The 15,270-nt window shown below is 47.2% G+C and overlaps 2 protein-coding genes across 5 annotated transcripts in view; one reads left to right on the top strand and one right to left on the bottom strand.

Moving 5' to 3' along the window:
- The window catches only part of TATDN2 (TatD DNase domain containing 2), a 36,212-nt gene extending 25,905 nt beyond the window's left edge, over positions 1–10,307 (top strand). The window contains exon 7 of one of the 4 annotated variants that reach the window (XR_010319048.1): positions 84–10,307. The gene's annotated coding sequence lies outside the window, so the exon portion shown is untranslated. The remainder of the gene's footprint in view (positions 1–83) is intronic. The other 3 variants (XM_064274906.1, XM_023547927.2, XM_003409758.4) reach the window with 3 other exon arrangements.
- GHRL (ghrelin and obestatin prepropeptide) lies at positions 5,574–9,979 on the bottom strand. The gene is made up of 3 exons (XM_023547928.2): positions 9,840–9,979; positions 9,496–9,612; positions 5,574–5,935 (listed from the first exon to the last, which is right to left on the bottom strand). Exons 1-3 carry the CDS (start codon positions 9,945–9,947, stop codon positions 5,774–5,776), a joined length of 387 nt encoding a protein of 128 aa, XP_023403696.1. The 5' UTR covers positions 9,948–9,979; the 3' UTR covers positions 5,574–5,773.
- Positions 10,308–15,270: the final 4,963 nt, after the last annotated feature.

The raw sequence follows: 15,270 nt of genomic DNA, 5'->3' as shown, positions 1-15,270 counted from the left end.
GAGAATGTAAACGTAGGATGAGCATTAAGCCTGCTTTGTCTTGCATGGACTTCGTTTGGAACCTTCTCCCTTTTCTCTTCCAGTCTCTCCAGGGAGACCAGCGGCCTGAGAGAACACAGGCTGGGTTTGAACTCTGCCTGTGTCCAGGTCAAGGATGTGTTTGGAGAGCCCATTGGAATGGAGAAAACCAGGACAGGACTTTTTCCTCAAAACCTCTTCATAAGGCTTCTGCTTCCGGCTGGGGGGTGGGTAAGGGGTAACAAGAACTGTCCTTGATGTTATCAGGGTTTTGCCTCCCAGCAAAAACGCTCCAGTGTAGTCAGTGAAGAAGAAAGAGTCCAGTAAAAAGGTACAACAAGTTTGCGAATCCAAACCCCTGTTCTCTGCAACCTGTGTTTTTGAGCCGTCTGTGAATAAAGTCACCCTCCTACTCCTCCAAGCACATGTGGGTGTGTAACTCGATTCCTGGCTCTCAAGTCTCAAAGTGAACTCCCAAGTGGGATATCACAGGAAATTCACTGGATACCTGTCTTCAGAGGTTTGTTTTTTTTTTTTTTTGCAACCAGCAAGATCATCCCCTTTCCTTGCCTGGATAACTCTTTGATGTCATTGTTCTGGTGTCAGCTCCAGAATAGCAGAAGGACTTGGCTGCTGGTCTCAGTGGTTCCACTGCCCACATCGTGGAGGTGGGAAGGGGGGGTGCTCACTGCTGTGTCTAGGGACAGTCCTGGCTGATGGAGATCCAGGACAGATTGGGGGATTCAAGGAAGAGGATCCCAAAGGAGGTATTCCCTCTTACTGGAGCTCCCAGGGCTGCTACTTGGGTGTGTTAAACCCATGAGGGTTCAGTTTGCCCCCAAAGCTACCTGCTAGTCTGGTGTCAGAGGTCCCAGCCTCTCTGTGTTCCGTTTTCGCCCCCTTCTCCTGGAACACTGGACCAAAAATACTCCTATTTCATCCCGTGTAACAGCCCTTCATGTGTCCGACCCTGGTTGAGAGGTAAATCAGTTTAATTCTTTAAAGCTTTGCTGGGGCACCTCAGCCACATCCTATTGGTTATGTAGAACAAGCAGGCCCAGTGTCTCTAAACATCTCGGCCCCCCTCTGGCCTTTCTTGGTTGTCTTCCTTGCCTTTGCCTACTCTGTGTCCTGTCTTTCTCTGAGCGTTAGATTTGAGAGCCTCTCCTTCAACTTCTGAGCCAAGGTGTCATTTCAAGGTCTGAGTCATATGTTGCTCTCTGCTGGTGCCTTGTAAAGGTATATCATTACAGGCCCTAGAAGGTTGGGCTTTGTTCTGCTTGGAAAATTTGTGGGTTGCTAACTATTTCAAAGTGCAGTATTGTCACCCAGGTCAACTGTAGCATATTCATCTCCACAGCAAACCCTGTGTGACAACACTGCCTGTCCCTGAAACCAACTCATCCTGGTTAGAGGATTAAAAGTGATGACAAAGTGGATGTCTCCGATCCCGTGCAGCCCCCCGTCCAAGGATTGTTATTCACATGCTGTTACACAGGGCAGCAGGGCCTGTGTGGTGTGAAAGCACCATGGCATTGTTTTTTATTCCATTTTTGGGTGGCTGCTTTGATTGTTTTTACTGTGCTCCTGGAGTGCCTCTGTATTTCCCCCCCTTTTTGGCCATCTCTTTCTGAAAATAAAGTGGTGGATCCTCTAGCCAGTTTGCACACTACCCATGTGTGTTTAGATTTCTCTGAGTGATCCAGGGGTTTAGTCTGGTTGTTGGCCAACTTTGTAACCTGACATTCCAGATGTCTGGAGACATTCTCAAGTATACATGTGTCTCTGTAAAACTAAACTGTGGCTGTGAGAATACATGGCACCTTTTTAACAGTTCTGCTGCGTTCGAGCATTAACTCTTATTTTAGTGCCTGGGAACCCAGATGCACTGCTTTTTCACATCCTTTGTGAAGTGCATAGATACCTTCTTTTTCTCCCAGAGCAGTGCAGTAGGAGGAAGAAAAATCAAGTATGTGGGGGTGTTGGTGAATCAGTTATACTGTAGGCTGGACGGTGAACTCTTCTGATCCCTCCTAGGTACACTCGGGAGGGAAGTCTGCCTCACCACCTGTGGTCCTTCCTCAATCTTGTGCTAAGTTAGTCTTGAAAAAAGTACACAAGCTGAGAAGTAGACCTACGTGTAAAAAAGGAGGGCTCTGTTCCAAAAGATGTGAAATTACAAATCCTCTGTTGACACCGTGTCTTTTAGACACAATCACTGATTACGTATGTCCCACATGTTCCTTAACTTTGTTTCATTTCCGTCCCAGTTGAACACACCATTGACTCCAAGGTAGTCTATTTGTGGCTAAAGATCTGCTGCACTTGACTTTTCTGGTGTTTCCATCTTTCTCTCTATTAAGTTTGGGGCTGATGCTAGTTGTTTATTGTCAGCTCTTTTATTTTCACATTACGCATTTTTATAAAGTAAGGACAAAAGGCCACTGAAATACACAGTGATTGAATAAGCAAACTGTCAAATGAAGATGGCAGCCAGACTGCTGATTAGTGGCCAGACCCACCCACGATCACTGTTAAATGCTCATTTGTCAATGATGTTTGAAAGTGGGTTTAGACTCAGGAAGACTCTGTTTACGTGCTGTCACTGGAGAATTTCTGAGCACACACCTATAAGTATATAATAAGTTATATACATATGCTCCTGTACTGAGGTGGTAGATATATTATAAACCTCAATATAGAAGTTTTTTCTAAAGGAGCATTTTTTTTCTGCAGGCAAATATCTTGCTCATTAGTTGTCAGGGTCATTTAATAATGCACAAAGGTGTAGATTTAAGAAAGCTGATGTAGGAACAATATGGTTGAAATGCTACATTTTCTCAAGTTTGACCTGTTTCCTTTGATAAAGTTTGTTTCTGCTAATTGTTGACTTGTGACTGCCTTCCCCTCCCCTAGTTGACCCAGTGTATTACGAAGGAAATGAAAAATAGAACAAGAAGTCCCTTGGATCCCTAGGCAGTAGGACGAGGGAGTAACATTGATTAAGAGGCAGTAAAATACAGTGGGAAAGCGTGAACTTAATACTTACTACGGCCCTGGATACAAGTCTGTCAAGTACTTGCTATGTGACCTTAGGAAGTTAGTTTCTATGAAATTCCTCCTTCTCCCTCTTAAGTACCCAGACCCAGTGCCGTCGAATCGATTCCGACTCATAGCAATCCCATAGGACAAAGTAGAACTGCCCCATAGAGTTTCCAAGGAGCGCCTGGCAGATTCGAACTGCCAACCCTTTTGTTCGCAGCTGTAGTACTTAACCACTATGCCACCAGGGTTTCCCCCTCTTAAGCATGCTTGTGAAAATTAACTGAAGTTACGTTCATTTGTATTAAATATTTAGAGTAGTGCTTGGTGCGCAGCAGGAAGGTAGTAAGTGATGGCTGTTAGAGTCGTTGAATGCCAGGGCCTGTGCCAGGTGTCCTCGTGTGAAATACCTTGTTGAGTCTTGGCAATAACCCAGTGAGGTCTGGGTGTTTTACATGTAAGGAGACCAAGAAATTCAATTATCTTGGTCTGGACCACACAGCTGGCTTTCAAATTTAGATGACCTGGAGATCTGGTATAGTAGGGCTGGGGAAGGGCTCGAGATTCCACATTTTAAAGAAGTTTCCAGACGATGGTGATGTTCCATGGACTACAGCAGTTAATAGGTCAGGGATAGCAGTTGGGTGTCAGTGAGCCTATAGGGTTAGTGCCTGTAGGGCTGTGCCTTGAGTGCCAGGTGATCACGATTTTATTTAAGAAGACACTTGGCCCCCTACAGCTCTCTGGGAATAGGGGTTTTTCCAGAGTGTGGATGTTACACCAACTCTGTCTCTGCAAAGGGGCTTCCTACATATTTCTGATATGTTCATTTGTCTGAATTGGCAGGCTGGCAGTGGTTATCTTTGTGGCTTCCTTGTTTGTCTTTTCCTCTCCTTAATGAAGTACCCCATGCTTCATCACCAGCTCTCAGACATCGATTAGTTCACACTACGGTGTAAATTCTCTTGGGAGAATTGGTGTCTAACTAGAGTTGTGGAGCTTAAACATCAAGGCCCATCTCAGCTGTGAGCTGGAGTTGGGGGAAATGTTTTGGGACACCTACCTGGAAACCCTCGTGGCATAGTGGTTAAGAGCTACAGCTGCTAACCCAAAGGTCAGCAGTTTGAATCCACCAAGCGCTCCTTGGAAACCCTATGGGGCAGTTCTACTCTGTCCTATTGGGTCACTACGAGTCGGAATCAACTTGACGGCAACGGGTTTGGTTTTGGTTTACCTGGTAGCTCTGAAGTAACCAAGGCAATGGCCAGCCTTGCCCACATCAGGAGGGCTTCTGCTTTACAAGGCCCTTTCGGTAGTGGACAAGGAGGAAGGAGAAATGTAGTTCTTTCAACCCTATTTAGCACTGGCTATAATAGCCATTGTTATGGGCCCCACTTACGACTTCAGGTTCCTTCTTTGGCATTCCCATCATCCTATTTTTAATCATCCCGTTGGCTAATCTTAACTTTGCCTCCGATAATGTCACTTGAAGTTTCTCTGTCCACACAATCCTTGCTGATTGTTCATGAGTTCTAAATAACAACTTTGTTGCGCTTGGGAAACACTGATATTTAAAGGAACTGTGTCTTTTCTTTCCCTTTTCCATCTTTGTTTCCTCCCTCCATATTTTTTCTTTCCTTTTCCCTTTTGTCATATATTCCCACATTAGTTTATCTGCTGGTATGTGTTGGTTTAATTTGGTTTTCTGAGCATGCACACCTGCCTTGCTACATGTCCATTTTTTCTCTTTCCATTTATCGTAGACCAAGAATTTTTTTTTTTCCCCAGTGAAATGTGAAATTTCCATTTTTGGTGAAATAAATTCCCATTTTGATATTCAGCATAGTTTGAATATTTATTTACCTCCTAAGCTAGTACAGGGGTTTGTTGCAAAAGCAACCTAACAGCAAGATGAGAGCTGCTAAGATTGGGAGGAAAAGGAAGAGGTGGGGTCAGTCTTGTGGATGATCACTTGTCAGCCGGGGCTTCTGAAAAGAAAGAGGTCAAGTCAGAATTCCAAGTTCATCATCCTGCCAGTGGCCCGGAAGATGGCTTTTCTTCTACAATGACATTGTTAGAGGATGTGTTGTAATGGGGGGTTGAGTGAGGGCACTGGCCTTGGACTTGAAAGACTCCAGGGATTTGAGTTTGGACTGTGACTGGGCAAGTCACCAAATAGCTCTGAGTTGGTATCCTTATCTGCCTAGCTCATGTGGGTGGTGTGATGGTGGGCAAGGCCATGTTGGTGAGGAATTGCTTTGCATATTGTAGAGTGCGCTTCCAAAGTTAGGTATTTCTGCCTCTTGAATCAGGAAAAAATTGGGTGGTTTCTTCTTTACAATGCAAAAAGGAATTCAAAACAACAGACCTTTGCTTGGCTGCAGAGCCTTCTCTGAATGTGGTTGGCACTAATTCCTCTTGTTTGTGAAATAAAGTTACACAGTAAAAATACTTTCACACCAAATAACTTCTGCTCTCACAGTGGGTGTTAGCTCCATTTTACAGTTAAGGAAATTGGGGTTCAGGTAGGGCCCCAAAGTTAGTTGAAGTACTAGTTTTTGGAATACAGTGCACTTTGAATACAGAGACTTTGTGCTTGGCTCCCTCCTGAGGCACTCACAAATGACTAGTCCAATCCCCCTTCCTGCAGTCATTGGGAAAGAGGAAATTGTAACTCTGTGAGGCAGAGTCAGGGAAGAACAATGCAGCAGGCTCACATTTGGGACCCACAGAAACTGAATTGGCCTGACCGAGGCAAGGGCTTACCTTTGGCCTCTTCCCAAAGGATGTCCTGAAGGAACTTCCCCAGGGCCCAGCCATGCTGCTGGTACTGAGCGCCTGACAGCTTGATTCCAATGTCAAAGGGGGCGTTGAACTAGGAGTTGGGGCAGGGAGAACTCAGTATGCGTCAGACCTCACAGACCCTTAGCCCTGCCCCAAATATACACCCCTATCCCAAATGAGGCTCTGGACTCTCAGGCCCTCACTCGTGCGAGTAGAGAGGGAGTGGCCCTTGGTCCCTGGTGGATACCAAGGAGAGACATCCCTGCCTTCTTAGGCCCAGGTCTCACCTCCCTCTCACACTCTTGAGGATACTTAGTTTGCAGTCTCCTTCCATCTATCTAAGGAGGATGTTAATAAAAGCTGTGGGGTTCAACCCCCCTCCCACCTTGCAATTCTGGAAGACAAAAGGTTGACTCACCAATAGTAGGATTTTAGGCCCTGTAGGGAGATTTTGGTGGGGGGGGAGGGGGGAATCATTGGGTCTACCTGGTATATGTACTACGGCTGCTAACCAAAGGGTCTGCAGTTCGAATCCACCAGGCGCTCCTTGGAAGCTCTACGGGGCAGTTCTACTCTGTCCTATAGCGTCCCTATGAGTCGGAATCGACTCGACGGCACTGGGTGTGGTATATATATACTGCGCTAGCCTGGGTGATGGACTCTACCCCTTTCTCTGGCCCCCATCTCCTATTTTATTTATTTTTCCTCTTTCTCCTTTCCCAGATGTTCTTCCTCTCATATATGAAGGACTTTATTTGCTCTGTCAACAGACAGGAAGCTGACATTTGCCTGGAAAGGTGCTCTAATCCAACTCCTTTCTGTGCCTGTGTTTCTTACCTTCTGTAGGGAGAGTGTCCCGTTTTTCCTATTTTCTAGACATTCAGGGAGATGATTGGGTAAATGAGAAAGCTCTATTTGCAGTCACATCACAGATTTTCTCTTTGAGTGTGGAGAATGTATCTATCTCCTTTTCCCTAGTAGCCACTAGCTCAATACCTGGTACCTGCTAGTCACTGAGATGTTTGAATAAATTAAAGAAGGAGTCTTTGTGCTGGGAGTCCTAGGTCATCTGCTTTGTCTGCCTCCTGCCCTCAACGAAGGGGGTCTTATCCCCAGTTTTCAGATAAAGCAGCAGAGGCCCAGAGAGGTTAAATGTCTTGCGCAAGGCCACAGAGGGTTAGTGGCCAAGGACTAAAATGCAGGACTCAAATCCACCCCGCCCTGAAGCCTCTCCTAGTCCCTTGCTATTAACAAAGCCCAGTTCAGAGCCCTGACTCTGTCAAGCCTGTGCTAAGCATCTAGCACCATTGTTGTACTGGACTCTCAGCACCCCCCCATGAGCCAGCTAGTGGTACTGTACTGTTCCTACTTTACAGATGAGGAAACACGCTCAGAAAAGTTACTTGAACAGCAAATAGCTATTTGGCTACTACTCCCCTTTGAAAACTTACTACCCTCCCCCATCTCCCAGTTCCTGAAAGATGTAAATAGGGCTGGTAACCGAAAGGTTGAAAGTTCAAGTCTGCCCAGAGGCACTTTGAAAAAAGGCCTGGCGATCTACTTCTGAAAGAGGAGCCATTGAAAACGCTATGGAGCACAGTTCTACGCTGACACACATGGGGTTGATATGGTGTCTACTTGGCAGCAACTGCCGTCCCCCCACCACACATGTATTTTTCTCCTCTGTGAAGATGGTGTGGATGAGGAATGATATGACTGATTTTTTTAGGGATCCTAGGGCCTTCTGTACCCCCTCTTCAGTAAATATTCCTTCTTCCACACTCATGGGCAGATCACCTGAACGGATTTCTTCGGAACCATCATGAGCTCTGATATGGGGACACTGTGGGCTGTCCAGCTTCCTGAACTATGCGGTAGGGGCAGTTGGGTGGCATGGAGATTGTTGGTGGGAAGGCCTACTTCGTGTGACTTGAGGAACACCCTTCCCTCGTGCGCTCAGGGTTCCATCTTTTCAGTGGGCGGGGGAGGGAGTGGGTAGGACTTGGTCTCAAAACTCTTCTAGCTCAGAAATTCGATTTTAGGAAAACTTTAGGGGGAGGGGAGGAGGACAGTGAACAGGAGGGGTTGAACCCTGGTGTGGGAGGGGCTTATGTAGCCAAGCATAGGCCAAGCTTTGATGTGGCAGCCCCCACGTCTCCTAGACTTTGAGACTTCTGATTCTAGTTCCAGCAGTCTGGACTGTTTCTCCTAAGGCCGCTTTCATGGAAACGAACTTCCAGTAATCCCAGCCCTGCCTTGAGTCACCAGCCACCAAAACCTCTTCCCCCTCTGGGCTACTAAATGCCAGCCACTCTTGGCGATGTGACTGCCAGCCTGGCTGAAGCTGGCATTCTCACCTGGAAATTTCAGGGTTTCAACGTAGGGATTTTTTGACCATTCAAATGTGGGCCTAGTGGGTTGGGGTCTCACTCTTCGTGAGGAGAAAGGGTCTGAGAATGTCTCCAGGTTCTGGCAAGGATCAGAGAGAGCAGGGAGTTTGGGGACATTGAGGTGGATGCATATTCTTGAGAAGAGGGCGGTGAGTAGGTAGAGGGAGGCCAAAAAGCAGGACACACATCAGGTTTTTCCCAGGCCACTGTGACCCTCTGTTCACCAGGCCAGCGAGGAGGAAGAGGTCTTGGGGGCTGGAGCTGGCACTGAGTGAGTCCCATCTTGGGCAAGTGAGCCCCTTCTCTGAGCTCCTGTTGCTTATCTATGGGGGTAATACTGTCAATCCTACTTGCCTCACAGGTGTTGTTTATGGAGATTAAATGATATATAATATGGGCAGTCTGTGAATTAAATTGCTGTATATAGGCACAGCAGTATAATAATTGCCATTACTAAGTACTAAAAAAAAAAGTACTTAGTACTACCCCAGGGAAATTCTGGTTTTGCAACAAGGAGGTTTCATCACCTAAATACTTGTAAAAAAACACATCCCTGAACCATATCCAACCTTTCAGGAAGGTTAAAAAAAAGGTTACATAGCCCCTAAAATCCCTGTACTCCCTCCCTCCCCCAGTCCTTGAGCCATCTCTAACTTTTCCCTTGCTCCACATAAGATTTGTTAGAGCAAAAATAAGCCCGTCTACAGGTGAACAGGTGAGGTTCATGAGTGCTGGCAGCCAGCTCACCTGCGCAGGGTCGTGTCTCAAACCACTCCACCCCCAAGTTAAGGCCTTAGATCCCACTGATTAAAACAAAGGTTTTGGGGGCCGGGGCGGGGTAGGGGAACACCTTTAGTCTTTAACCAGCTGTTAGTTCCTGCGAGTCCATCACTTGAACCATATTTGCTGCCTGCCCTGAAGTCTGCCAAACTCTCTCTCCTCTGCTTGAGGATTCTTGTACATCCCCATTCCCTTGTAGCAAAGTTACTTCTAGTACATTCCCATTGTGAGATAGCAAAGTTAATTCTAGTACATCCATTGTGTGATAGTAAAGCCACTTCTAGTACAGCCATGTGTGATAGCAAAGTTACTTCTATACATTGAGACATAGAGCCCAGTGCAGAGCTGGACTAAATTTTAGTGCTATTTTCTATTTCTCGAATAGCTTTTAAATCGGTCCCTGTTCATAGCCATTTCTCCCTGCCCTTTCCTTCCACACAGCTCCCCCACCACAAAAGCACAAAACTGCAGAGGTACTGACCCAGATTTTCAGCTCATCCTCTGTCCCTTCTGCCTGACTTTCGTCTTCCGGGTGGAGCCAGCCTTCTATCGCTCGGGGCTGCAGTTTGGCTGGTGGCTTCTTGGACTCCTTTCTCTGCTGGAAAGAGATGTTCTCTTTAGGGCCCTAAGTAAGGCCCCATATGATGGGCCTAGGGTCAGACCCACAGCCCTCCCTCCTTTGTGCTCTGAGAGAAGGCTGAAGCCCAGAGAGGTTGAGCCACTGCCCCAGGCCACACAGCTGGGTGCTAAGTGGCAGGGCTGGAGCAAGATACCCTGATCAGAATGTGGTATTTTGTGGGGAAAGGAGGGGAGGGGGTTCCTTACCTGGAGCTTCTGGTTTTTGGGGCTCAGGAAGCTGGAGCCTGCCATGGCGAAGTCTACCCAGAACACACTGAGGAGCAGCAGGCTGCAGAGGGTCCCCGTGGAGAGCATGGCCTCAGCTGGGTGGGGGACAGATGGGCCTGGGGAGAGAGGGACTCCAGGCAGCACACCCTCAGCTTACCCCATGCACCTCAGAATTCACTCAGGTAGGAGCCCAGCAGACTGAGAGGGAACTTTACAACCTGGAACCATGACTACTGAGTAGAAAAGCACTCACCACCCTGTGTGAGGCTTTCCTCTCTCCACCTTCCCAAGGTAGGAGAGAATTGAAGGGTATGTGTTCTCTTTCCCAAGCCTGTTGGGGGCAGAGTGTTTAGCAGTGGGAATTGATGAGGTCACCTCAGTGTTGTTTGTCCCAGGTCCTGAGAGCTTGTGCCAAGTGAAGCTGAGCCAGCCAGCAACGTTGCTGGGGGACATGGTAGGGGATGGGGTGCAAGGGGAGGTGGGGTGGTTTAGGTGGTTCCTAAGCTAAGTTTTGTCTCTGAGCAACTGGACTGACCCATGTTGTCCAAATTCCTCTTTGTTCAGATGGACCTCCTGAGGCCCAGAGACGCTGAATGGAATGGCTGGCAGGTACACAGTAATTTAAACCTGTAAACCAGGGCTTTTAACCTGTTCTTTATAGTTCTACCCTGCTGCAAATTTGCATATCTAACAAGTTATCCATAAGAATCACCTGGGGAGGTTAGAAGTCCTGCTGTCAATAAACACCAAAAGCTAGAAAGAACTTACCTGGAGTTCCTGGCAGAGGTGGTGCCTGGTAAAGGTGTGGTCCTTATATAGGAAGCCCAGTGTTTGTGCTAAACAAGCAGCCCCATCTCAGGGACAGCCTAGCTTCTGTGGGGGCTGGTTTACATTCCTTGGGAACTAAAAGTGCTCCTGTCCTCTGGTTAGAAATCAACTATGGAGGTCAAAATGCCCTGAGAGATTGCTGGGTTGCCTTGGGGTGGCAAGTCTGCCCCAGCTGTCACTGGAAAACAGCGTAGGGAGGTGCACCAAGGCTGGCTTAGATGGGAAGGAGAAGAGTGTGGCTCTGGGGTCTGGTTCTGGTTTTGCTGCTGTGTGGCCATGGCTAAGTCTTTCCCCTTTCTGGAACTCCCTTTTTCCCTTGGTAAAATGAGGTTATGGCCATTAAGAGATCTCCAAGACTTTTTTTTAGTCCCAACACTCCTTGATTCTCTGTGGGCAGTGCTGGTCTAGCTTCCACAGACCTCTTGAGCACCTACTATGAGCCAAGTGCTCATGCCAAGTACTTGCACGCTCATATCATTCTCACATCACCCCAAAGAGGCATGATGAGAAAGAGTGATGGAGGAACGAGGGCACATGCTTTTAGCTATACTTTGCAAGGAGCAGGTATGGAATACTTCCAAACAGTGACTAAGCTCCATTCATTTCTTCTGGGTGGCACCCGATGACTCTGTTCTTGACCTTAAACATGCCAGCTTTCCTTACCTTCCCTAGCCAGGTTTTGGCCCCTGTTTAATGGATGCCCGTTCTGAGCCGGAAACAGGCCAGGCCTGGCACTGTTGCTCATTAATTGATTGGCTTTAGGCATGTCACTAACAATCCCCCTTGCTTCAGGGCCTGCCTCACAGAGTTACTTTGAGAATTAATTGAGGTGATGGGCATGAAAGCCTTTATAACCCAGAGGGCCACGCAGATGACAACTCTCTTTGTACCAGGTTGGTAGGGCTGGCAAGCATATGCTGCCCCAGGTTACTATGATGAAAAGTTATTTAGTGCTATGGGGAACTCCTTAACCTGGTGGGAGTGTTTGTCTAATTGGATGCCCAGACCGGGACTCCCAAGGGCCACATGAGTTGTCTCCACAGAAGCTCTAGGAGTTCAGAGGAGGAGCTCACTTCAGGCTGGCATTTGAGGTGGGGGAGGTTAGGAAAGCTTGAAAGAGGCGTATGGTGGGGTTGGAACAGGGCTTTGAAGGGAACGCATTGTTGCGACCAGAGTGGCATGAGTGAAGGTAAAGAGGCATGGGGGTAGTGTGTTTGGGGCACCCATGAGGAGGCCAGGTGGCTTGAGAGGAGTGGGAATAGGGGAGTTGTAGCGATGGGCTAGAGGGTGGTTTTAAAGTCAGGTTATGGACAGCTGTGCAAGCTGCCAACCCACAGAGTTGTGCTTTATCTACAGGAGAGTCCACTGCTGATTCTGAGCAGAGGAGTGACAGGAACACAGACTAATGAAAGAATTCAAACAGACCTAAAAGCTCTGGGAGGCTGAGCTGAGCCCTTTGTTTCACTGGAACAAAAACTAATCCCAAAAGGGCCCCCCCGCATTTTCCAAATCCACACAGCCCGCCAGTGGCAATGCCAGGTTTCCTGACTCTTAGTACGGTGCTCTGATAGACCACACTGCCTCCACACTGAACACCTGCTCCCAGAAAACCAGTCTGCCCTGAGCAGGAAGGAATTGGGGAAGGGGAACCAATTAGGAGGATATTGAAGCAGAACAGCTGATGGCCAAAGGACCACCCTGACTTAAAGATGTCTTCAGGGTAGATTGGATACTTGTCGAAATTCTAGGAACAGTGGAGGCATAGGCTGTGCTGGCCTGAGCCCTTAAGTACAATGTGGAGGACCTAAGTACCTTCTTCAACAGGAACAGCTCATCCACCTGCCCCTCGTGGTGGCTAAACTCCCTCCTTTCGGTCCATCAGAATGTAAGCATATCACCAGGAGGCCTTTATAGCCCTTGTTGGCCACCCGTTTCAGCCCTAGAACCCAGAGGGGCAGAAGGTAGAGAAGTATGGAGAGAAATCTGGAGCCCCGGAGAAGACTTGCAGGTTTTTCACAGTCCCATTGCACTCCACCCCACCCCCACCAAAAAAAAAACAACAACACAGCTGTGGTGACCAGGCACCTACTAAGACATGAAGCTTCCGCTTAACCCTGACCCTGGAGGGCCCAGGAGGCAGGAGCTACCAGTGTTGATCTTAGATAACACCACCAGCAACTAAACACTTGCTATTTGGGGAACAGAAGGGTGGCCTACGAGTTGGAAACACCCCAACCACATACCATGGAGTCGAGGCTGGCTGAGAGAGGAAGGAAGTTCTGATGGGTGTACAAACCATCGGGGGAGGAGGAAGAGGCAGAAGGCACCCAGCTCTCCCTACATGTAAGACGCGGAAGGTACCTTGCTGCCCACTCCAGTGATGGAAGTGGGGGTGGACATAGGTTGGGAAAGGACTGGAGTCTGGCCTGTTTGCCTCTCCATTGCCTTCAAGTCTGGATAATAACCAAGACCGTTTGGAACTCCCTGAGGGGGGGATGCACGCACTGTTCTGTTACCTTCTCAGAACTGAGTAGGTGCTTCGGGAGCGTGTTTCTTCTTGATCGCTTGTGGTTGGCTGGTTCCTTCCATGGCTGGTCCCTTGAGGGCCCGCCTTACTGAGTGGATAACAGTGATTCATTATTAGTGAATTAGTTGCTTATATGTAAGGTGTGCCCGAGAACAAATTATTATCTTTAGTGGTTATACAGTTTCCATTATAATTTCATTTGTACTGGTAATTAACTGGTTTAGCAGGCACTTTTTTCCATCAGTTTGGCTAAATCTCTGTCTGAATGAGGCAGATTCTGGTGTTACAGAAAGAGGTTTTATTCCTCGAGGCAGAGCTGTTCAGTGGGGTTTATTTTTTCTCCTGGTTCTGGCTCCGAACACTCACAGATCAGCATTATCCAACAGAAGAGGAATGCTAGCCACGGATAAGAGCTGCATTGTAATTTGGTTTTCTAGTAGCCATGTTAAAGAAGCAAAAAGAAGCCAAACACCAAAAAACCAAACCCATTGCTGTCGAGTCAATTCCGACTCATAGCGACCCTATAGGACAGAGTAAAAACTGCCTCATAGGGTTTCCAAGGAGCACCTGGTGGATTCGAACTGCTGCCCTTTTAGTTAGCAGTCTTAACCACCATACCACCAGGGTTTGCACAAAAAGAAACAGATGAAATCACTTTTAGTAAGATATTTTATTGAGCCCGACATATCCAAAATATTATCAGTTCAATATATAATCAATATAAAAGTCATTAATGGAATACTTGGCATTCTTTTATTTTCATACTCAATCTTCGAAATCCAGCATGTGTTCTATTCTTACAGCACATCTCAGTTTGGACAAGCTGCACGTCAAGTGCTCAGCAGCTACAGGTGGCTGGTGGCTGCTGTGCTGGAGAGTGTAGTTCTAGGTAATCACGGGTGTTCCTCTTGGCCATTGCTGTCTCTCCTGTCCTCTGTCTAAGCCAAGGCGCCTCCATTGAGGCTCCCTTGGATCCTGCTGGCCTCTTGGCATTCTAGGCCATAGCCTTAACCATTTGTCTTTTGTATTTTCAGTCTCTTTCTTTTCAACGGCTTCTTCCCTCAGCCTGCAAACATGCCCAGGTTGCTAATCCTGGAGAAGTCCATTTTACACTGATCCCCCTTTCCCTCAAGCTACTATTTCCAAGCCCAGTTTCCATTCCCTTTCCCTGTCTCCTCTTCCTTACTGAGCACGTCCTGACCCCTCAGAGTTCGACTCCTACCTCCACCACTGCCCTGAAACTGTTTGCACACAGTTGCTGGTAACAGAGCCATGGGATCTTAGGGTTGGGTGAGTCCTTTAAAGCCATCTAATCCCAGTCACCAGACACAGACCCATGCTGGCCTGCCTTAGATTCATGGGGGAGGGGAGGAGCTTGTAAGAATGCAGATTTGTGAGGCCTCATCCTCAGACTCTGATCTATTAGGTCTGGGGTGGTGGCCCTGGAATCTGTATTTTAACAAGTATCCTAGGTGATTTTTTTCTGATTATAAAATAACATTTGCTTCCAGCAGAAAATTTGGCCATATGGAAGATAAACTCTTTCTCTCTGTGTATATATGTTAGGTGCCATCTAGTTGATTCTGTCTCATAACGGCCCCATGTGACAGAGTAGAACTGCCCCATAGTGTTTCCTAGGCTATGATCTTTATGGGAGCAGAGCGCCAGGTGTTTTCTCCTGTGGAGCTGCCTGGGTGGGTTCAAACCACCAACCTTTCTTTTAGCAGCCAAGTGCTTAAATATTGCGCCACCAGGGCTCCTTTATATATATATTTTTTATTCTGGAAAATTTCAAACATACAAAAAAAAAAAAAGATAGACTGAGTCTCCAAGTGTTCATCACCAACTTCCATGTTATTAGTATCTTGTTTCATCCATCTCTCCCCTACACCATTTTTTCTTTTTCTGGAATATTCTTAAAGCAAATCTCAGCAATCATGTAATTTCATCCTCAAAAATTTCCGTATTTATCTTCAACAGATAAGATACCTACAGTTGGTTTGTTTGAATCAGGATTAAAACAAAGTCCACATTTGGCTGCTGTATTTCCTAAGT

The sequence above is a fragment of the Loxodonta africana genome, chromosome 22 (genome assembly GCF_030014295.1).
Source record: "Loxodonta africana isolate mLoxAfr1 chromosome 22, mLoxAfr1.hap2, whole genome shotgun sequence".
Taxonomy (NCBI): Eukaryota; Metazoa; Chordata; class Mammalia; order Proboscidea; family Elephantidae; genus Loxodonta; species Loxodonta africana.
This window is presented reverse-complemented; position numbering and strand designations above follow the sequence as displayed.